The sequence below is a fragment of the Lethenteron reissneri genome, chromosome 53 (genome assembly GCF_015708825.2).
Source record: "Lethenteron reissneri isolate LAM-NWPU_2019-01 chromosome 53, ASM1570882v1, whole genome shotgun sequence".
In the NCBI taxonomy this organism is placed as follows: Eukaryota; Metazoa; Chordata; class Hyperoartia; order Petromyzontiformes; family Petromyzontidae; genus Lethenteron; species Lethenteron reissneri.
The window spans coordinates 1,604,734-1,628,756 of record NC_083831.1 but is presented as its reverse complement, the minus strand read 5'-3'; the positions used below and the strand labels follow the sequence as shown (position 1 = coordinate 1,628,756).

The 24,023-nt window shown below is 54.4% G+C and overlaps 1 protein-coding gene across 1 annotated transcript; it reads right to left on the bottom strand.

Moving 5' to 3' along the window:
• Positions 1-3,102: 3,102 nt before the first annotated feature.
• Positions 3,103-22,854, bottom strand: LOC133356355 (trafficking protein particle complex subunit 6b-like). Its single transcript, XM_061573833.1, has 6 exons — positions 22,649-22,854; positions 17,742-17,809; positions 14,891-15,008; positions 8,438-8,521; positions 6,551-6,644; positions 3,103-5,066 (listed from the first exon to the last, which is right to left on the bottom strand). Exons 1-6 carry the CDS (start codon positions 22,727-22,729, stop codon positions 5,035-5,037), a joined length of 477 nt encoding a protein of 158 aa, XP_061429817.1. The 5' UTR covers positions 22,730-22,854; the 3' UTR covers positions 3,103-5,034.
• Between the last annotated feature and the right edge of the window lie 1,169 nt (positions 22,855-24,023).

Here is a 24,023-nt window from a genome sequence, read left to right as displayed (position 1 = left end):
CTGAATGTGGAGGGAATGACCGGAGAAACATCCACGTGCCCACGGGGAAAGAGACACCCAAACTCCAAATATGCAGCAGCAGGCATCGTCAGGGTCGGGATTGAACCCACGACCTCCTGGATATCAGACGAGGTAGTTAACATCTCCTAGCCACCGTGATGATGAGAGATACACACATACTCCAAATAAACAGCAGGTATCGATGGAGTCGGGATCGTAGTCACGATCTGTATACCAGAGGTAGTTAATATATCTTAGCCACAAATAATATTTCAACGAAGTGGCTTATCACGTAGATATGTATAGCAGCAGCCAAATAAATCTAAACGCGTGACGTTGTTGATTCTAAATGTGAAGGAAAAAAACGGAGGGGACAGAGAAAATCCACGCGACCACGGGGAGAGCGAGAGACACGCAAACTCCAAATATAGAGCAGCAGCAGGCGTTGTTGTCAGGGTCGGGATTGAATCCACGACCTCCTGTATGCCAGGCGAGATGGTTAACATCTCAAAAGCCACCGTGATGATGAGAGATATACACAAACTCCAAATACAGCAGGCTTTGTTGTCAGAGTCGGGATCCAACCCGCGACCTCCTGTATGCCAGGCGAGGGAATTAACACATTTCTGCGGAGGGAGCTGGTAGGAACGTTGGTTTGCTCGGTCAATGGCCAGGGTCAATGGCGGCGTGGTGTATTCCGCAAATATGCCCGACTGTGAGGGCGGGCAAAAGCCGGCGTGAGTAAGTTAAACGTTGAGTTTTATAAGGGCACCACGGGGTGACCAGCCCCTCCCTACCCCTCCCCACCCAGCCCCTCCCCACCCAGCCCCTCCCCACCCTCCCCTTCCCACCCAGCCCCACCCTCCCCACCCAGCCCTTCCCCACCCTCCCCACCCAGCCCCTCCCTGCACGACGGACGGACGGACACAATAATCCCCTGTGGGCTGGTGTAACCAGGAGGTTCTTACCAGTAACATCTCTTAGCCACCGCGGACTTACGGAGTCGCTGCTTCACCCCTCGACGAGTGAGGAGCAGCCAACAACAGCAGCAGACCACGTGGCACGCTTAAGCATTCATTCATTATTTATTCAGTTGTCTGTTCCACACAGATCACCGTTAATCTGCCCACGGGTAATAGGAGTGGGGGTAACTTCGGTCTGGGTCTTGCTTTTAGCAAACGTGGGGGGGGGAGGTGTGTGTGGGGAGACAAAGGCGGCCGGGCCCCCCACACCACCCCCTCGTGTGCCGTCCCGGCCTTCATCGGTGCTAACTCGCTCAAAGCACTTGCCCCAACAGTCTGTTAAGGCTATACGGGGGCTCTGTCTTTTGACACACACAGACACGTGTGTTGGCGATCGGTCGTGGAGAGGTTAGCGCTACGCTGCGCTATGAACCCCACAACCCGAGTTCGATTCCCGCTCACGGCCACCAACACCGGTGATGATTATCTGAACCGGCCCTGGGCCTCCCCTAGGTCGACTCAGCCTCAAAACAGTACCTGGTGCGGTGTGTAGTGAACATCGCCACTGGAAAGACAGATGTTTGTGTGTGTCTGGTGAGGTATACGAGGTGTGTGTGTGTGTTGGGGGAAGTGTGTGTGTAACGGTGTGTGAGGTGTATGGTGAGATGTGTGTGGAGCGATGTGTGTGGAGCGGTGTGTGTGGGGGGGAGGTGTGTTTGTGTGTGTATGGTGAGGTGTGTGTGTGGGGTGGGGGAGGGAGGTATGTGTGTGTGTAGCGGTGTGTGTGTGTGTAGCGGTGTGTGTGCGTAGCGGCGTGTGTGGGGTGGGGGATGGAGGTGTGTGTGTATGGTGAGGTGTGTGTGTGGGGTGGGGGAGGTGTGTGTGTGTGTAGCGGTGTGTGTGTGTGTGTGGCGGTGTGTGTGTGTAGCGGTGTGTGGGGTGGGGGATGGAGGTGTGTGTGTATGGTGAGGTGTGTGTGTGGGGTGGGGGAGGGAGGTATGTGTGTGTGTAGCGGTGTGTGTGTAGCGGTGTGTGTGCGTAGCGGCGTGTGTGGGGTGGGGGATGGAGGTGTGTGTGTGTGTATGGCGAGGTGTGTGTGTAGGGGGAGGGAGGTGTGTGTATCTTGTAAATATCTATTGATGAACATCGACCCCAATCAACGTTTACGCTCGGGAATCGATTATTAATGTTTGTGTGCAAACGAGAAGGGAATGTTCAGTGCGCTCGTGGGGAACAAACACCCCCCACACGGGGACGGGGACAACACGACGACTCGCATCGTGAGTCCAGGCACAACCCCCCACTGGGAGAGACGAGTAGACCGCTGGGTGGGCGGTGGTGGGTGGAGGTGGACGGAGGTGGGTGGAGGTAGTGCGTGGAGGTGGATGGAGGTGGTGGGTGGAGGTGGGCGGAGGTGGGTGGAGGTTTGTGGAGGTGGGTGGTGGTGGGTGGTGGTGGGTGGAGGTGGGCGGGGGGGTGGAGGTGGGCGGAGCTGCGCGGAGTTGGGCGGTAGTGGGTGGGCGGAGGTGGGTGGAGGTGGTGGGTGGAGGTGGGGGGAGGTGGTGGGAGGTGGGTGGTGGTGGGTGGAGGTGGGTGGAGGTGGGCGGTGGTGGGCGGAGGTGGGTGGAGGTGGTGGGTGGAGGTGGGGGGAGGTGGGTGGTGGTGGGTGGTGGTGGGTGGTGGTGGGTGGTGGTGGGTGGTGGTGGGTGGTGGTGGGTGGAGGTGGGCGGAGGTGGGAAATCGTTCGGTGTCCGACTGCAATGTGGGGCCAGATTTTAGGATCCAGCAGAAACATCGGAAATCTGCGACATTTGGCCCGAAAAAAACATCACGGCCGTGGCCACGCTGCTCCACGTGGCTGCCTGCAACCCAGCGCTGTGGAGGCCGCAGCGAGAGGTTGGTGGCTCACACACAGATGGTGCTGTGAAACTCCCTTCTACCCGTGGGTCAGCGTCGAGGTAGCGCCGTACCCGCTGGCTCTGCCAGGAGAAGGGGGCGGGGGGATCGAGCGTTGCCCCCTCGCGCAAGGCGTGTAATTGGCCGGTAGCTCCTCCACCGTGCAGCATGAGCGCGGTGGCCTCACGTCACGAATGACGATCGCAGCGAACAAATTCATTCTCAGCGCTGAGATTCGACAGCATTCAGTGAGGAACCAAATTTTAATATTTTACAGAATTTATTTTGCGTGCAGCCATTGGTGACCATCAACACGCGACATTTTCATCACAGCTCAGTCTACGTGAGTCGATGGGTCACTGTGTTAATCTATGTGTCTTTGTGTGAGTCTGTGTGTCTCTGTGTGAGTCTGTGTGTCTCTGTGTGAGTCTATGTGTCTTTGTGTGAGTCTGTGTGTCTCTGTGTGAGTCTATGTGTCTTTGTGTGAGTCTGTGTGTCTCTGTGTGAGTCTATGGGTCTCTGTGCGAGTCTATGGGTCTCTGTGCGAGTCTATGGGTCTCTGTGTGAGTCTATGGGTCTCTGTGTGAGTCTATGTGTCTCTGTGTGAGTCTATGGGTCTCTGTGTGAGTCTATGGGTCTCTGTGCGAGTCTATGGGTCTCTGTGTGAGTCTATGTGTCTCTGTGTGAGTCTATGGGTCTCTGTGTGAGTCTATGGGTCTCTGTGTGAGTCTATGTGTCTCTGTGTGAGTCTATGGGTCTCTGTGTGAGTCTATGTGTCTCTGTGTGAGTCTATGGGTCTCTGTGCGAGTCTATGGGTCTCTGTGCGAGTCTATGGGTCTCTGTGTGAGTCTATGGGTCTCTGTGTGAGTCTATGTGTCTCTGTGTGAGTCTATGGGTCTCTGTGTGAGTCTATGGGTCTCTGTGTGAGTCTATGTGTCTCTGTGTGAGTCTATGGGTCTCTGTGTGAGTCTATGTGTCTCTGTGTGAGTCTATGGGTCTCTGTGCGAGTCTATGTGTCTCTGTGCGAGTCTATGGGTCTCTGTGTGAGTCTATGGGTCTCTGTGCGAGTCTATGGGTCTCTGTGTGAGTCTATGGGTCTCTGTGTGAGTCTATGTGTCTCTGTGTGAGTCTATGTGTCTCTGTGTGAGTCTATGGGTCTCTGTGTGAGTCTATGTGTCTCTGTGTGAGTCTATGGGTCTCTGTGCGAGTCTATGGGTCTCTGTGCGAGTCTATGGGTCTCTGTGTGAGTCTATGGGTCTCTGTGTGAGTCTATGTGTCTCTGTGTGAGTCTATGGGTCTCTGTGTGAGTCTATGTGTCTCTGTGTGAGTCTATGGGTCTCTGTGCGAGTCTATGGGTCTCTGTGTGAGTCTATGGGTCTCTGTGTGAGTCTATGGGTCTCTGTGTGAGTCGATGGGTCTCTGTGTGAGTCTATGGGTCTCTGTGTGAGTCTATGGGTCTCTGTGCGAGTCTATGGGTCTCTGTGCGAGTCTATGGGTCTCTGTGCGAGTCTATGGGTCTCTGTGTGAGTCTATGGGTCTCTGTGTGAGTCTATGGGTCTCTGTGCGAGTCTATGGGTCTCTGTGCGAGTCTATGGGTCTCTGTGCGAGTCTATGGGTCTCTGTGCGAGTCTATGGGTCTCTGTGTGAGTCTACGGATCTCTGCATGAGTCTACGGGTCTCTATGTGAGTCTACGGGTCTCTGCGTGAGTCTTTAGGACACTGAGTGATTCAATGTGTCTGTGTGATTCTATGTCTCTGTGTGAGTCGATGTGTCTCTATGCGAGTCGTCGGATCTCTGCATGAATCTACAGGTCTCTATGTGAGTCTACGGGTCTCTATGTGAGTCTACGGGTCTCTGCGTGAGTCTTTAGGACACTCAGTGATTCAATGTGTCTGTGTGATTCTATGTCTCTGTGTGAGTCGATGTGTCTCTATGCGAGTCGTCGGATCTCTGCCTGAGTCTACGGGTCTCTATGTGAGTCTACGGGTCTCTTCGTGAGTCATTGGCGATCGGACTGAGAGACCATCAACCTCCCTGCGCTTGAGAACCCGGCTTTAATCGTAGACAGCTTCCCCCAGATTCGAATTCGCGTTCTCTGGAGGTTGCCGGCTCAGCCTGTTGACCTCTGCACCGCCGGGTCTCCCTCCCCTGGTGGAGATGTTCATCCACAGACGCTCAGGACCTCTGTATCATCACCTGAAATTTACCTGTCAGACGCACGCACGCACACATCACAAGAAAGATAGAATCAATGATGATTCATTGTATCTTGCTCTCTGTCTCTCTCTGTCTCCGAGGACGACTCAGAGAGAGAGAAGACGACTCAGAGAGAGAGAAAGGATGACTCAAAGAGAGAGAAAGAGGACGATTTAGAGAGAGAGGAAGACTCAGAGAGAGAGAGAGGACGACTCAGAGAAACAGAGAGAGGACGACTCAGAGAGACAGAGAGAGGACGACTCAGAGAGAGAGAAAGGACGACTCAGAGAGAAAGGACGACTCAGAGAGACAGAGAGAGGACGACTCAGAGAGACAGGGAGATGAAGACTCAGAGAGAGAGAGAGGACGACCCAGAGAGAGAGAAAGGATGACTCAGAGAGAGAAAGGATGACTCAGAGAGAGAGAGAGAGGACGATTCAGAGAGAAAGGACGATTCAGAGAGAGAGAAAGGACGACTCAGAGAGAGAGAGGACGATTCAGAGAGGACGATTCAGAGAGAGAGGACGATTCAGAGAGAGAGGACAACTCAGAGAAAGAGAACGACTCAGAGAGAGAGGACAACTCAGAGAGACAGAGAGAGGACGACTCAGAGACAGAGAGGACGACTGAGAGAGGACGACTCACAAAGAAAGAGAGGACGACTGATAGAGAGGACGACTCAAAGAGAGAGAGAAAGAGGACGACTCAGAGAGAGAGAGGACGACTCAGAAGCACCAGGAGGAGGAACCACAGATGAGTGCCGAGGCAGCAGCAGCGGCAGCGGCAGCGATGCCCACCGCCAAACTGCCCCCGCCCATCATCCCCCAAGCTCTGCGGTCCTCTCCGTATGAAGGTGTTGGCCAGTGAATGAGTGTTTACAATCACATCCCAAACTGAAGATAAAGGTTACGGGGTCTTCTTCCAGCAGGAGCGGTGGTGTAGCGGTTAGCGCGCTGCGCTTTGAACCCGGCGACCCGAGTTTGATTCCCGCTCATGGCCAACACCCAGTAAAGATTATCTGTCCTGGGCCTCCCCTAGGTCGACTCAGCGTCAAATGAGTCACCTGGTATGGTGTGTAAACATGGCCACTGGGGAGACAAAGGCGGCCGAGTGTGGTGCTGACCACCCACCCCCTCGTGTGCCGTGCCGGCTCGCTGACAGCACTTGCCCCAACAGTCTGTTAAGGCTACATGGGGGATCTTTGTCTTTGTGGGAGCGGTAGTGTCGTGGTTAGCGCGCTGCGCTACGAACCAGGCGACCCGAAGTTCGATTCCCGCTCACGGCCAATTATCTGAACCGGGTCCTAGACCTCCCCTAGGTCGACTCAGCCTCAAATGAAAAACACAGCTGCGATGTGTAAACGTCGGCACCATAGCAAGACAAAGGCGGCCTGGCTTGGTGCTGACCCTCCCCCTCCTGCTGCCGGGCACTTGCCCCCAAGTCTGTGGCAGGCTACACGGGGTGGGGGACCTTTGTGTTTGCGAGGGCCACTCACAGGCGGGCATGACCGACACCTCTGCCGTCACGACGCTGTTGATGCCCAGGTTGGAGAGGCCTCCTCTCACCATGCCGCACGTGAAGGCCAGGAACTGCACGCACGCACAGACAAAGATCCCCCGTGTAGCCCACACGGACCGCTGGGGGCAAGTGCTGCTGCTGCTGTCGTCGTCATTGTCGGCCACTGCCGGGCAGAGGCAGCCCCCAATGTCCCCCGTTCCTTCCTCTGCTGGGTGACCCTGACCCTGAGTGACCCTGACCCTGAGTGACCCTGAACTGGAGTGACCCTGACCTTGAATAACCCTGAACTGGCATGACCCTGACCTTGAATAACCCTGAACTGGAGTGACCCTGAACTGGAGTGACCCTGAACTGGAGTGACCCTGGCCCTGAGTGACCCTGACCGACCTTGACTGAGTCTGTATGAGTCTATGGGTCCCTGTGGGCTATATCAGTCCCTGTGTGAGTCTGTGGGTCTCTGTGCGAGTCTGTGGGTCTCTGTGCGAGTCTGTGGGTCTCTGCATAAGTCTATGGGGCACAGGGTGAGTCTAAGGGTGTATGTGTGAGTCTATGGGTCCCTGTGTGAGTCTATGGGTCTCTGTGTGAGTCTATGGGTCCCTGTGTGAGTCTATGGATCTCCGTGTGAGTCTATGGGTCTCTGTGCGAGTCTGTGCGTAGTTTGTATGTTCTCTCCCTCTCATCTACGTGGCTTTTTCTCCGGGTTCTTTGCCGCGTAGAAAAAGTACTTTCAAACCCGTACAGCGTTACCGCTATTGACCCAAACAGCACAATGCTGGTACATCCCCTGGAAATTACTCAGTGGGGTTTGCTCACGGCAGCAGCAGTAGCAGCAGCAGTAGTAGTAGGAGGAGCAGCAATAGCAGTAGTAGCAGCTGCAATAGTAGGAGCAGCAGTCACAGTAGTAGCAGCAGCAGTGGCAGCAGCAGTAGCAGCAGTATCAGTAGTAGAAGCAGCAGCAGTAGAAGTATCAGTAGCAGCAGTAGTAGTAGGAGCAGCAGTAGTAGCAGCAGCAGTAGTAGCAGAATTAGCAGCAGTAGCAACAGCAGTAGTAGGAGCAGTAGTAGCAGTAGCAGCAGCAGTAGTAGTAGCAGCAGCAGTAGTAGCAGCAGTAGTAGTAGTAGCAGCAGTAGTAGCAGCAGTAGTAGTAGTAGCAGCAGAAGTAGTAGCAGCAGTAGCAGCATTAGCAGCAGTAGCAGCAGTAGTAGCAGTCGTAGCAGCATTAGCAGCAGTAGTAGTAGCAGCAGTAGAAGTAGCAGCATTAGCAGCAGTAGTAGCAGCAGTAGCAGCAACAGTAGCAGCAACAGTAGCAGTAGCAGCATTAGCAGCAGTAGCAGCAACAATAGCAGCAACAGTAGCAGCAGCAGCATTAGCAGCAGTAGTAGCAACAGTAGCAGCAACAGTAGCAGCAACAGTAGAAGTAGCAGCAGTAGCAGCAGCAGTAGCAGCAACAGTCAGAGGAGCAGTTTCAGCATGACACCCCCAACTGCAAAAACGAGACTCGCGGAGACTCGGTGAGGCCTTCCTGGGTAAATAGGTGGAAAACACGAACAACGCTCACAACAACAATAACAACGCTCACAACAACAACAATCGCAATAACAACAATGCTAACAACAATGCTCACAATAACAATTCTCACAACAACAACAATGCTACAACAACGTTCACAACAACAATGCTCACAACAACAAGGCACACAACAACAATGCTAACAACAACGCTCACAATCACAACGCTTACAACAACAATACTCACAACAACCACAAAAAGGCTCACAACCACAAAAACGCTCATAACTACAACAACAGCGCTAACAACAATACTCACAACAACAACGCTCACAACAACAGCAAGGCTTACTCACCTTAGGGGCGTGCTCCAGATACTGTTTCCCGCAGGAAATCTGAGTCAGCATACGAAACCGGTTGTCTTGTAGCACGTAGACGCCCTGCCACACACGGACACGCACGGACACACACGGACACGCACGGACACACGCACACAGACAGACAAAGATCCCCCATGTAGCCTTAACAGACTGTTGGGGCAAGTGCTCTGAGCGAGGAGCACCTATGAAGGCCGGAACGGCACACGGGGGGTGGGTGGCCAGCACCACGCCCAACCGCCTTTGTCTCCCCGGTGGCGATGTTTTTACACACTGCACCAGGGACTCATTTGACACGGGGACACACACGGACAAACACTGAGACACACACAGACACGCAGGGACACACAGGGACACGCACAGACACACAGGGACACGCACGGACAGACACATACAGGAACAAGCACGGACACACAGGGACACGCACAGACACACAGGGGCACGCACGGACAGACACACACAGGGACACGCACGGACACGCACGGACACACAGGGACACGCACAGACACACAGGGACACGCACGGACAGACACACACAGGGACGCGCACGGACACACAGGGACACGCACGGACAGACACACAGGGACACGCACGGACACTCACAGACCAACAGGAACGCATGGACAGACACACACAGGGACATGCACGGACACACAGGGACACGCACGGACACACAGCGACAAGCACGGACACACGGACACGCACAGACACACAGGGCACGCACGGACAGACACACACAGGGACACGCACGGACACACAGGGACACGCACAGACACACAGGGACACGCACAGACACACAGGGACACGCACAGACACACAGGGACAAGCACGGACACACAGGGACAAGCACGGACACACAGGGACACGCACAGACAGACACACACAGGAACCTGCACGGACACACAGGGACACGCACAGACACACAGGGACACGCACAGACACACAGGGACACGCACAGACACACAGGGACACGCACAGACACACAGGGACACGCACGGACACACAGGGACATGCACAGACACACAAGAACACGCACAGACACACAGGGGCACGCACGGACACACAGGGACAAGCACGGACACACAGGGGCACGGACACACAGGGACACGCACAGACACACAGGGACACGCACAGACACAGGGGCATGCACAGACACACAGGGACAAGCACAGACACACAGGGACAAGCATGGACACACAGGGACACGCACAGACACACAGAAACACAGGGACACGCACAGACACACAGGGACAAGCACAGACACACAGGGACACGGACAGACACACAGGGACACGCACAGACACACAGGGACAAGCACGGACACACAGGGACACGCACAGACCAACAGTGACACGCATGGACAGACACACACAGGGACGCGTACACACACACAAACAAAACAATAATGCCACTGTAATAGCAACCATGCTAGATCATCTGGGATTAAGGAGAACACACACACACTCACACAAAGACAAAGATCCCCGGTAGAGGATTAACAGACTGCTGGGGAAAGTGCTGTTAGCGAGCACTGATGAAGGCCGGCACGGGACACAAGCGAGTGGGTGGCCGGCACCACGCCCGGCCGCATTTGTCTCCCCAGTGGCGATGTTTACATGACTGCACCAGGTACTCAGTTGAGGCTGAGTAGACCTAGGGGAGGCCCAGGATATGTTCAGGTAATCGTCACTGATGTTGGCCGTGAGCGGGAATTGAACTCGGGTAGCCGAGTTCATAGCGCAGCGCGCTCTCTCACACACACACTCTCACACACACAAAGATCCCCCGTATAGCCTTAACAGACTGTAGGGGCAAGTGCTGTTAGCGAGCACCTATGAAGGCCAGAACGGTACACGAGGGGGTGGGTGGCCAGCACCACGCCCCACCGCCTTTGTCTCCCCAGTCGCTATGTTTACACACCGCACCAGGTACTCATTTAAGGCTGAGTCGACCTAGGGGGGGCCCAGGACCGGTTCAGAAAATCGTCACTGGTGTTAGCCGTGAGCGGGAATCGAACCCGGGTCGCCAGGTTCATAGCGCAGCGCGCTAACCGCTACACTACCGCTCCCCTTCACACACACACACACTCTCACACACACACACTCTCACGCTCTCTCTCTCACACACACACACACACGCTCTCTCACACACATACTCTCACACACACACACTCTCACACACACACACACTCTCACGCTCTCTCAAACACACACTCTCACACACACACACTCTCACGCTCTCTCTCACACACACACTCTCACACACACTCACACACACACACGCTCTCTCTCTCACACACACACACACTCTCACACACTCTCTCTCTCTCACACACACACTCTCTCTCACACACACACTCTCACACACACACTCTCACACACACACACGCTCTCTCACACACACACACGCTCTCTCACACACACACACGCTCTCTCACACACGCTCTCTACACACGCGCGCGCGTGCCCGCCCACCCTCCCTCCGTCTCACACACTCACACACACACACGCAGACAAACAAAACAATAACAACCACTGTAACAACAGCCACGGCGAGATCAGCTGGGATTAATGCGGGAGACCTCTGCAGCACCGCCCGAGCAGAATTGGATCGCGGCAGAAAAACTCATTACTTCTGCGACAATCACAAATTTTTATATTATTATTATTACTTTTTAATGATGCCCAGAATTATTGAATGAGAAAGGTGGGTGGGTGGGTGGTGGAGATTATGATTGCTGTGGTATTTTTCAATATTTGCACGCCACCCGACGGGACTAACCCCTAATCCACCCTGGAACGGCCCAGCCTCCGTGACCTTTTTTTTGCCATGGATTTTGGAAGGTGACGCTTGGAGAGGCGGGCGACCGTAACGCGGCTAAAGGTGCAGCTCCCGCAACTGCCCGCCCGACTAACCGCTATGTGGGTAGGTGCATTGGCGGGTGGTAGGTAGCGGTAGTGTAGTGGCGGTTAGCGCAGCGAACGCGGCCACCCCGAGTTCGAATCCCGCTTCACGGACACCAAACACCGGTGACGATTATCTATCCGGGCCGGTCCTGCGCCTCCCCTAGGTCGACTCGGCCTCAAATTAGTAACCTGGTGCGGCACGTAAACATCGCCACTGGGGAGACAAAGGCGGCCGGGCGTGGTGCTGGCCACCCACCCCCTCGTGTGCCGTGCCGGCCTTCATCGGTTGCTAGCTAACAGCACTTGCCCCTACAGTCTGCTACAGGCTATATGGGGGATCTTTTGATGTTTGTGTGTAAGTGGGAAGCGGTGGTGTAGCGGTTAGCGCGCTGCGCTATGAACCTGGCGACCCGACTTCGATTTCCGCTCAAGGCCAACACCGGTGACGATTATCCGAACGGGTCCTGGGCCTCCCCTAGGTCGACTCAGCCTCAAATGTGTTACCTGGTACGGCGCGTAGCAACATCGCCACTGGGGAGACAAAGGCGGCCCGGGCGTGGTGCTGGCCACCCACCCCCTCGTTGCGCCGTGCCGGCCTTCGTAGGTGCTCGCTAACAGCACTTGCCCCAACAGTCTGTTAAGGCTACACGGGGGATCATAGGTGCATCTGCCAGTCGTCTCAGTCGGTCAACACCCATGCCACATGCTGGGTCTGTCCCGTGGATCTCCTCCTGCGAGCAGCGAGCCTTCGACACTTCGCGTGGCCTCAAAGTGCACCTAGCCTGGCACAGGCGCGGCGCGGGTGACGTCGGAAGTCGTCACTTGAGTGGCGAATGGGGGGCGCTGGCGTTGAACTTCTATCGCACCGTACGTAGCCAACCGCGCGAAACGGAGGTGCGGGGAATTGCTCACAGCTGCCGTTAGGGTCCTAAGTCATTTTACACAATTAGTCATAGAGCGCACTTTCGCAGCTCAAGAGGCTCTGCAATGGAGTTTAAAAGCGGTAAGGAACGTCACTCGAGTGATTTGGACGCCAAGGGCGGTGCAAGCGCCGAGGAGTGAGTGAGCGAGTGAGCGTGACAGAGGGCACACGGGGGGGGGGGGGGGGGGGGGCACAGAAGGGGCTACAGGGGAGGGACGGGACGCAGTGGAGGGGAAGAGGAAGGGAAGAGGCGGTGAGGCTTAGGGAGAACGGAAGGAGGATAAGGAGGGGGACTGCTTCATGTGCAGAGGCAGTGTTGAGTCTATGGGCAGTGTTGAGTCTACGGGCAGTGTTAAGCCTATGGGCAGTGCTGAGTCTATGGGTAGTGTTGAGTCTACGGGCAGTGCTGAGTCTATGGGCAGTGTTGAGTCTATGGGTAGTGTTGAGTCTACGGGCAGTGTTGAGTCTACGGGCAGTGTTGAGTCTATGGGCAGTGTTGAGTCTACGGGCAGTGTTGAGTCTATGGGCAGTGCTGAGTCTACGGGCAGTGCTCAGTCTATGGGCAGTGTTGAGTCTATGGGCAGTGTGAGTCTATGGGTAGTGTGAGTCTATGGGTAGTGTTGAGTCTATGGGCAGTGTTGAGTCTATGGGCAGTGTTGAGTCTATGAGCAGTGTTGAGTCTACGGGCAGTGCTCGAGTCTATGGGCAGTGTTGAGTCTATGGGCAGTGTGAGTCTATGGGTAGTGTGAGTCTATGGGTAGTGTGAGTCTATGGGCAGTGTGAGTCTATGGGTAGTGTGAGTCTATGGGTAGTGTGAGTCTATGGGCAGTGTGAGTCTATGGGTAGTGTGAGTCTATGGGTAGTGTGAGTCTATGGGCAGTGTGAGTCTATGGGTAGTGTGAGTCTATGGGCAGTGTGAGTCTATGGGTAGTGTGAGTCTATGGGTAGTGTGAGTCTATGGGCAGTGTGAGTCTATGGGTAGTGTGAGTCTATGGGCAGTGTTGAGTCTATGGGCAGTGTGAGTCTATGGGCAGTGTGAGTCTATGGGCAGTGTGAGTCTATGGGTAGTGTGAGTCTATGGGCAGTGTTGAGTCTATGGGCAGTGTGAGTCTATGGGCAGTGTGAGTCTATGGGCAGTGTGAGTCTATGGGTAGTGTGAGTCTATGGGCACACACACACGCACGTTGAACTTCTTTCGCACCGTACGTAAAGCCAACCGCGCTATTTCACACAGCAGCACCAATCACCTCCCCTCGGCTTTCCGTGCGTAAGCAAGTGCAGTGATAATAATTACGAAGACAAAGGTCCCCCGTGTAGCCTTAGACTGTTGGGGCAAGTGCTGTTAGCGAGCAGCACCTATGAAGGGCGGCACGGCACACGAAGGAGGTGGGGGGCCAGCACCACGCCCGGCCGTCTTTGTCTCCCTAGTGGTGACGTGTCCACGTCTCACCAAGTACCCATTTAAGGCCGAGTCGACCTAGGGGGAAAGGCCCAGGCCCGGTTAAGATAATCATCACTGGTCTTGGCCGTGAGCGGAAATCAAACTCGGGTCGCCGGGTTCATAGCGCAGCGCGCTCACCGCTACACTACCCCTTGTAACGGACTTACACACAGACACCAACAGTGCCACGCATTTTAAACAAGTGATGGAGCATCATCGGAACGGAACCGTGAGAACAAAAATCTCATTACTTTTATCGCTACCGAGGCTCCCGCAAGGCCATGCAGGAGGGCGAGTGGCACAGTGTTGGTGCCGGCTATGGTCGAGTGCTGGCGGTCGTGACGCTACGGTTCTCTGCGGTGAGTAGATCGTCTTCATCGTCATCATCATCAAACTCCATGGGCAGAAATTCCTGTAGGCGTCCACTGCAATTCTACAACGGTGAGTACAGCGTCTTGATAATGAACGGCGCTACGACCAAGCCTCTCTAAATACGATTAACGCCGAACCCGCTCGCGCGTTCCGAGATGCGGCGGCGAACGCGACCATCCCACCCTGCAACTCGCAGACGCCTCGGAAAGGGGGAAAGGGTTGAGATGATGCAGCGAGGTGGCAAAACGGGGGGGGGGGCACAGGTGGTGCATCGGCCAGTCATCTCAAGTTAGCCAACCCATGGCACCTGCCTCGGTCCCCCGTGACCTCCTGCTGCCCAGCAGCGAGAGCCTTCCACACTTCACGCGACGGCCTCAAAGTGCACCTAGCCTGGCACAAGCGACGTGGTATGTATGTGCGTACGTATGTTGAATTTCTTTCACGCCGTACGTAGCCAAACGTGCTAATCGGAGGTGCGGGGAGAAGGACAACAAACTAAACACACAAAGCAGCTCTAGAGAAAAGAGTTTTCATCTTGGTATATTGTGATGTTTCGGAGTGTGGTGTGTAGCGTAGTGTATAGTGTATTGCAATGTCTCGTGTAGTGTGTATTGTAGTGTGTAATGCAGTGTACGTGTGTTAAACTTCTTTCGCGCCGTAGGTAGCCAACCGCGCTAAGCGGAGGTGCGGGGGAGGAGAAGGTCAACAAACTAAACACAACAACAACAAGCAGCAGCTCTAAGGAAACGCGTTAGTCAGTGTGCACAGCTGCAGCGTGCGCGTGGGGACACCTGGTGGTTGGTCCGCAGGTTGTCGATCTGCTTCTTGAAGACGCTCGTCCAGAAGTCCTTGCAGATGAACTTCATCACGTCGAGCTCATCCTTGAAGCGGGGGCTGTCGCGGGTAAACCTGACGCAAAGGCAAAGTTCCCCCCCCCCCCCGTGTAGCCTTAACAGACTGTTGGGGCAAGTGTGGTTAGCGAGCGGCATGGACACACACACACAGGGACACACGGACTGACACGCACAGGGACACGTACGCACACAAAGCAATAATCCTGCTGTAACAACAGCCATGCTAGATCAGCTGGGATTAAGTCTAATGCAGACACACACACTTACTCACACAAAGATAAAGATCCACCGTATAGCCTTAACAGACTCGTTGGGGCAAGTGCTGTTTGCGAGCAGCACCTATGAAGGCCGGCACGGCACACGAAGGAGTGGGTGGCCAGCACCACGCCCGGCCGCCTTTGTCTCCCTAGTGGCAATGTTTACAAACCGAACTAGGTTATTCATTTGAGGTTGAGTCGACCTCGGGGAGACTCAGGACCGGTTGAGATAATCGTCACCGGTGTTGGTCCGTGAGCGGGAATCGAACTCGGGTCGCCGAGATCGTAGCGCAGCGTAGCGATAACCGCTACACTACCGCCCCCCACACAGTGTTGAGTCTATGGGCAGTGTTGAGTCTATGGGCAGTGCTGAGTCTATGGGCAGTGTTGAGTCTATGGGCAGTGTTGCGTCTATGGGCAGTGTTAAGTCTATGGGCAGTGTTGAGACTATGGGCAGTGTTGAGACTATGGGCAGTGTTGAGACTATGGGCAGTGTTGAGTCTATGGGCAGTGTTGAGTTTATGGGTAGTGTTAGTTAATTGGTAGTGTTGAGTCTATGGGCAGTGTTGAGACTATGGGCAGTGTTGAGTCTATGGGCAGTGTTGAGTCTATGGGCAGTGTTGAGTTTATGGGTAGTGTTAGTTAATTGGTAGTGTTGAGTCTATGGGCAGTGTTGAGACTATGGGCAGTGTTGAGTCTATGGGCAGTGTTGAGTCTATGGGTAGTGTTGAGTCTATGGGCAAATGTTGAGACTATGGGCAGTGTTGAGTCTATGGGCAGTGTTGAGACTATGGGCAGTGTTGAGTCTATGGGCAGTGTTGAGTCTATGGGCAGTGTTGAGACTATGGGCAGTGTTGAGACTATGGGCAGTGTTGAGTCTATGGGCAGTCTTGAGACTATGGGCAGTGTTGAGTCTATGGGCAGTGTTGAGTCTATGGGCAGTGTTGGGTCTATGGGCAAGTGTTGAGTCTATGGGCAGTGGTGAGTCTATGGGCAGTGTTGGGTCTATGGGCAAGTGTTGAGTCTATGGGCAAGTGTTGAGTCTATGGGCAGTGTTGAGTAAATGGGCAGTGTTGAGTCTATGGGCAGTGTTGAGTATATGGGCAGTGTGAGTCTATGGGCAGTGTTGAGTCTATGGCAGTGTTGAGACTATGGGCAGTGTTGATTATATGGGCAGTGTTTAGTCTATGGGCAGTGTTGAGACTATGGGCAGTGTTGAGTCTATGGGCAGTGTTGAGTCTATGGGCAGTGTTGGGTCTATGGGCAAGTGTTGAGTCTATGGGCAGTGGTGAGTCTATGGGCAGTGTTGGGTCTATGGGCAAGTGTTGAGTCTATGGGCAGTGGTGAGTCTATGGGCAGTGTTGAATCTATGGGCAGTGTTGAGTCTATGGGCAGTGGTGAGTCTATGGGCAGTGTTAAATCTATGGGCAGTGTTGAGTCTATGGGCAGTGTTGAGTCTATGGGCAGTGTTGAGTCTATGGGCAATTGTCCATTTTCTGAGGCTATCCCTAACTAGCTGCCAGGAAATGCGAGTGAATAAAAAACTAAAATCAACGGACGCTCTGCTCTGTGTGACGTAATAAGTTCACACTCACTGGTTACTCTTGCAAACCAACATTGTTTACAATCAATGAGATTGGGGAGGTCTTTTATATGGTTCAAGGTTACCGTATTGATTAACATTTTACCTTAGTTATTTTATATCGGCAGATTAATACAACGTGATCATTCACCAACGACACTCATGTATAGGACATAATTTCACACATTTATAAATCACCTCGCGTACCCCTCTGGGACATTGCAACGTGCCCTACCCAGGGGTCTGCGTAACCCCAGGTTGGGAGGGAGGGTTGGAGGGCAACTCTTGTAGCCATGGCTCCACCACGGGAAGGAGAGTGGAGTATCGTCACGGTGGCTAGAGGATGTTACTGGTAGGAACCACCTGGTTCCACTAGCCCACAGGGGATTATTGTGTCCGTCCGTCCGTCGTGCATCCAAAAATGGGAGGGGTGGGGCTGGTTGGAGAGGGGAGGGTGGGGAGGGGCTGGGTGGGGCTGGGTGAGGAGGGTGGGGAGGGTGGGGCTGGGAGGGGAGTGGGAGGGGTGGGGCTGGGTGGGGAGGGGCTGGTCACCCCGTGGTGCCCTTATAAAACTCGACGTTTAACCTACTCACGCCGGCTTGTGCCCGCCCTCACAGTCGGGCATATTTGCGGAATACACCATGCCGCCATTGACCCTGGCCATTGACCGAGCAACCCAACGTTCCTACCCGCTCCCTCCGCAGGAATGTGTTAATTCCCTCGCCTGGTCAGCAACCACCGCTCTAGACAAATGACGGACCGCTCTCTTAATGGGCTCCCTAGACAATGATCCAGTCTCGTCTGGTCGCTGACGATGTCTCCGTGCAATCACAAAGAGCCGACCGAGCAGTCCTTGACGATGACAGAGCGCGTGTCCGATGGGGGGGGGGGGGGGTCACCCACACCGCCGCCGGCAACCAAAACCACACAAACCGTTTCAATCTCTCACCTCTCCACCAGACCTTGTCCCCCTCTGTATCCCAAGTTCTCCAACTTGGCCGTGACTTTCCCATTCTCCTGCAAGGATCAGCGAACCGGAATCAGAATCAATTTTATTTGTACTGCAGGAGGAATCCGATGAGCTATGAAGGGGAGGGGGCGGCCGATGTGGGGAGATGTTAACCACCTTGCCTCACATACACGAGGTCATGGGTTCGATCCCGACCCTGACGATGTCTTCTGTATATTTGGAGTTTGCATCATCAGAATCAAAATAAATGTATTTATACTGCAGTAGGAGGAATCTGATTAGCTATGAATGGGGAGTAAGGGCACGGGGTAAGAATGTTACAACAATAACAAGATATGAGTGAAAAGAACAAGAAAATAAATCACCCCAAACACAAACAAATACAACAACTAAACCATTCCCATCCTACCAGGCAAAGCCCACGGAGGTATTCACTTATTTTTCAGAAGCGACCTGGCCACAAATGATAGCTCAACAAAGTGGCTTCATCATTTGGACATTTATAGCAGCAAAATAAATGTGGAAGGAAAAACCGGAGGACCCGGAGAAAAAATACCACGTGACCACGCGGGGAGAGAGAAATAGAGAGAAACGCAAACTCCAAATATAGAGCAGGCGTCGGGGTCGGGATCAAACCCCACGACTTCCTGCATACCGGGCGAGGTAGTTATCATCTCACCACCATGCAAACTCCAAATATACAGCAGGCGTAAGGGTCGGGATCAAACCCCTGACTTCCTGCATACCGGGCGAGGTAGTTATCATCTCACCACCATGCAAACTCCAAATATACAGCAGGCGTAAGGGTCGGGATCAAACCCCTGACTTCCTGCATACCTGGCGAGGTAGTTAACATCTCACCACCATGCAAACTCCACATATACAGCAGGCGTCAGGGTCGGGATCGAACCCCGAACCTCATGTTTACCCTGGCACCCCTTTAATAAAGAAATACAGCATATAAGTTCAAATTGCATCGATTACCAAGCCTCTGAAAGGGCAGTAAAACAACAGCAGCCACAGACCACACCAAGACAAACACACAGAGTAAAGCCTCAATGTAAATTGTGCATTAACACTGAACTCTCAATACATTAAATCACATTTTGCAAATTTGGCTGCAGTCCTCCAGCAAGAATCTTCCGCTTTGAATGTTTTCGAGGCGGAAGATTTGCGATGTCAAGGGAGGAAGCAAGGTTGCTGTTGCCAGTGCGGTCGTCGTTCCCAAATCTTTGTCGGCGCTGCTGCAATGGCGAAGGATTTGTGTCGCCCATTCCGATCCTCGTTCTTGGGATAGTTGAAAGGCAATTAGAGGTTCGCAAAGTAGCGAAGCGCAGATTTGCCAACGAGGATTGCACGGATGAAGAGGGCATCAACGCAGACGTCTTCTCGCGTCAAGTGATGAGAGATTGGATCTCACGTGACGCACCTCGCTTGAATGGGCTGCGTCGGGTGGCGATGGCTGGCGGTTTTGACGATGCATTTATATACATCATGGGACCTCCGTTGCCAGTGTCAAAATATAACAAAAGGTTTTCCCCTTTGTTCTGGCAACAAAACAGTTGTGTTAAGATGTTAACTCAAACTGAAACCTTTTGCAAGGCATCATGTCACTGCATTAGCCATAGATACTTGTGGTCTGACAGTATATGATGATGCATTTGTCTTTGAAACTGATTGGTCCACACCAGAGACAGCTTTCTTTAGAGCCTCGTCTCAAACATTGTTAGACCAGAGGACGCCAAAATGTGAACAGCACCGTGAATCAGCACCCACCCCCACCACCGTCATCGCCTTCCATTCCATACGATTCACCCCGAATTCTTCAGCGGGGAAATTGAGTTCAGGTCCATACGGCAGCGTGCGGCCGTGTCAATACAGACAACACGAAGACTATGTTGTCTATTTGTGTTGTTTCTCTCTTGTGATGGGACTTTGTAAGATGAACGTTGAGATTTAAAAGGACATAGGGTGACCAATAATGTCTGCATTGGCGCTTAATAAGGTAGGGCAGGTAACATCATCATCATCACCACGATCCATAGCCCCTGGGAGGTGTCCACTGCTACATTTTTTATTTGTTGTTTCCACTCCACTCTCTGTCTGTCTGGTGGTGTCACTGTGGTGGTGGTGGTGTCACTGTGGTGGTGGTGGTGTCACTGTGGTGTTGGTGGTGTCACTGTGGTGGTGGTGGTGGTGTCACTGTGGTGGTGGTGGTGTCACTGTGGTGGTGGTGGTGGTGTCACTGTGGTGGTGGTGGTGGTGTCACTGTGGTGGTGGTGGTGTCACTGTGGTGGTGGTGGTGGTGTCGCTGTGGTGGTGGTGGTGGTGTCACTGTGGTGGTGGTGGTGGTGTCACTGTGGTGGTGGTGTCACTGTGGTGGTGGTGGTGTCGCTGTGGTGGTGGTGGTGTCACTGTGGTGGTGATGGTAGTGGTGTCACTGTGGTGGTGGTGGTGTCACTGTGGTGGTGGTGGTGTCACTGTGGTGGTGGTGGTGGTGGTGTCACTGTGGTGGTGGTGGTGGTGGTGTCACTGTGGTGGTGGTGGTCTCGCTGTGGTGGTGTCACTGTGGTGGTGTCACTGTGGTGGTGTCACTGTGGTGGTGGTGGTGGTGATAGTGTTGGTGGTGGTGTCACTGTGGTGGTGGTGGTGGTGTCACTGTGGTGGTGGTGGTGTCACTGTGGTGGTGGTGTTGGTGGTGGTGGTAGTGTTGGTGGTGGTGGTGTCACTGTGGTGGTGGTGGTGGTGTCACTGTGGTGGTGGTGTCACTGTAGTGGTGGTGGTGGTAGTGGTGGTGTCACTGTGGCGGTGGTGGTGTTGGTGGTGGTGTCACTGTAGTGGTGGTGTCACTGTGGTGGTGGTGTCACTGTGGTGGTGGTGTCACGGTGGTGGTGGTGGTGTCACTGTGGCGGTGGTGGTGTTGGTGGTGGTGGTGTCACTGTGGCGGTGGTGGTGTTGGTGGTGGTGTCACTGTGGTGGTGGTGTCACTGTGGTGGTGGTGTCACTGTGGTGGTGGTGTCACTGTGGTGGTGGTGGTGTCACTGTGGCGGTGGTGGTGTTGGTGGTGGTGGTGTCACTGTGGTGGTGGTGTCACTGTGGTGGTGGTGTCACTGTGGTGGTGTCACTGTGGTGGTGGTGGTGTCACTGTGGTGGTGGTGGTGTCACTGTGGTGGTGGTGGTGTCACTGTGGTGGTGGTGGTGGTGTTGGTGGTGGTGTCACTGTGGTTGTGGTGTCACTGTGGTTGTGTCACTGTGGTGGTGGTGGTGGTGTTGGTGGTGTCACTGTGGTGGTGGTGTCACTGTGGTGGTGGTGGTGGTGTCACTGTGGTGGTGGTGTCACTGTGGTGGTGGTGGTGTCACTGTGGTGGTGGTGGTGGTGGTGTCACTGTGGTGGTGGTGGTGTCACTGTGGTGGTGGTGGGTTGGTGGTGTCACTGTGGTGGTGGTGGTGGTGTCACTGTGGTGGTGGTGTCACTGTGGTGGTGGTGGTGTCACTGTGGTGGTGGTGTCACTGTGGTGGTGGTGGTGGTGTCACTGTGGTGGTGGTGGTGGTGTCACTGTGGTGTTGGTGGTGTCACTGTGGTGGTGGTGGTGGTGTCACTGTGGTGGTGGTGTCATTGTGGTGGTGGTGTCACTGTGGTGGTGGTGGTGTCACTGTGGTGGTGGTGGTGTCACTGTGGTGGTGGTGTCATTGTGGTGGTGGTGTCACTGTGGTGGTGGTGGTGGTGGTTGTCACTGTGGTGGTGGTGTCGCTGTGGTGGTGGTGTCACTGTGGTGGTGGTGTCACTGTGGTGGTGGTGTGACTGTGGTGGTGGTGTCACTGTGGTGGTGGTGTCACTGTGGTGGTGGTGGTGTCACTGTGGTGGTGGTGGTGTCACTGTGGTGGTGGTGGTGTCACTGTGGTGTTGGTGGTGTCACTGTGGTGGTGGTATCACTGTGGTGGTGGTGTCACTGTGGTGGTGGTGGTGTCACTGTGGTGGTGGTGGTGGTGTCACTGTGGTGGTGGTGGTGTCACTGTGGTGGTGGTGTCACTGTGGTGGTGGTGTCACTGTGGTGGTGGTGTGACTGTTGGTGGTGGTGGTGTCACTGTGGTGGTGGTGGTGGTGGTGTCACTGTGGTGGTGGTGGTGGTGGTGGTGTCACTGTGGTGGTGGTGTCACTGTGGTGGTGGTGTCACTGTGGTGGTGGTGGTGTCACTGTGGTGTTGGTGGTGTCACTGTGGTGGTGGTGGTGTCACTGTGGTGGTGGTGTCACTGTGGTGGTGGTGTCACTGTGGTGGTGGTGTGACTGTGGTGGTGGTGGTGTCACTGTGGTGGTGGTGGTGTCACTGTGGTGGTGGTGGTGTCACTGTGGTGGTGGTGTCACTGTGGTGGTGGTGTCACTGTGGTGGTGGTGGGTGTGACTGTGGTGGTGGTGGTGTCACTGTGGTGGTGGTGGTGGTGGTGGTGTCACTGTGGTGGTGGTGGTGGTGTCACTGTGGTGGTGGTGTCACTGTGGTGGTGGTGTCACTGTGGTGGTGGTGTGACTGTGGTGGTGGTGGTGTCACTGTGGTGGTGGTGGTGGTGTCACTGTGGTGGTGGTGTCACTGTGGTGGTGGTGGTGTCACTGTGGTGGTGGTGGTGGTGTCACTGTGGTGGTGGTGGTGTCACTGTGGTGGTGGTGGTGGTGTCACTGTGGTGGTGGTGGTGTCACTGTGGTGGTGGTGGTGGTGTCACTGTGGTGGTGGTGGTGGTGTCACTGTGGTGGTGGTGGTGTCACTGTGGTGGTGGTGGTGGTGTCACTGTGGTGGTGGTGGTGTCACTGTGGTTGTGGTGGTGTCACTGTGGTGGTGGTGGTGTCACTGTGGTGGTGGTGTCACTGTGGTGGTGTCACCGAGTGCTCAGCTCACCGCGTCGTCTTGCGCCACTGAGTGACACACGTAGGAGACGACCTCCATGTGAAGGAACTCGAACAGAGCCTCGTCCCCCATCGCCCTTGCGGTGTGAACGAATGCGACGTTGTTGTTGTTGATGTTGTTGCCGTTGTTGTTGTTGTTAAGTCGCTCCCGCCGTGGGACTAGCCGCGACCAGGCCTCGCGGAAGTGTGGTGGGCGGAGCCACGCGGCAGAGTGGGCGGGTCTAAATTTGCATATTCATGAGGAGGGCGTGGCCAATTTGAGGGGGCGGAGCTTGGTTGGGAAGTGGGCGGAGACTTCCCCACTGGGAGGTTGGCGGTGGGGGGGGGCGACAAGTTGATAGGCGGGGCCAAGAGAAGAGAGGCGGGGGGGGGGGCTGAAAGTGTGAGGGCGGGGCCTGATAGCGAGGGTGGGGGGGGCAATATAAAGGGCGGGGCTTAGTAGGAGAGGGCGGGGCTAAACTTGAGGGGAAGGGGTCATGGGGGGGGGTGTTTGACCTTGCCGTCATGTAGGATTTACGGAAGCCGCCCGTGTCCAAGGGTGATATGCACATTTTAAAACGCGATTTGCAGAAAATCACTCAAGACAAGCCTTCGCGTGCACGTGTAGAAGACTTTTAGACCGTGTCTCTGTCTGTCTCCCGGTGACTCTGTCTGTCTCCCGGTGACTCTGTCTCCCAGTGTCTCCTTTGTCTCGGGAGCCTTTAACTTTGAAGTCTATGGGAGGATTTGTTGGGTCGGTCATTTAGCGAGTGGCCGTGTTGGTAAGGTCATTTAGCGAGTGGCCATGTTGGTTAGGTAATTTAGCCAGTGGCCATGTTGGTTAGGTCATTTAGCGAGTGGCCATGTTGGTTAGGTCATTTAACGAGTGGCCATGTTGGTTAGGTCATTTAGCGAGTGGCCATGTTGGTTAGCTCATTTAGCGAGTGACCATGTTGGTTAGGTCATTTAGCGAGTGGCCATGTTGGTTAGGTCATTTAGCGAGTGGCCTTGTTGGTTAGGTCATTTAGCGAGTGGCCATGTTGGTTAGGTCATTTAGCGAGTGGCCATGTTGATTAGGTCATTTAGCGAGTGGCCATGTTGGTTAGCTCATTTAGTGAGTGGCCATGTAGGTTAGCTCATTTAGCGAGTGGCCATGTTGGTTAGGTAATTTAGCGAGTGGCCATGTTGGTTAGGTCATTTAGCGAGTGGCCATGTTGGTTAGCTCATTTAGTGAGTGGCCATGTAGGTTAGCTCATTTAGCGAGTGGCCATGTTGGTTAGGTAATTTAGCCAGTGGCCATGTTGGTTAGGTAATTTAGCGAGTGGCCATGTTGGTTAGGTCATTTAGCGAGTGGCCATGTTGGTTAGGTCATTTAGCGAGTGGCCATG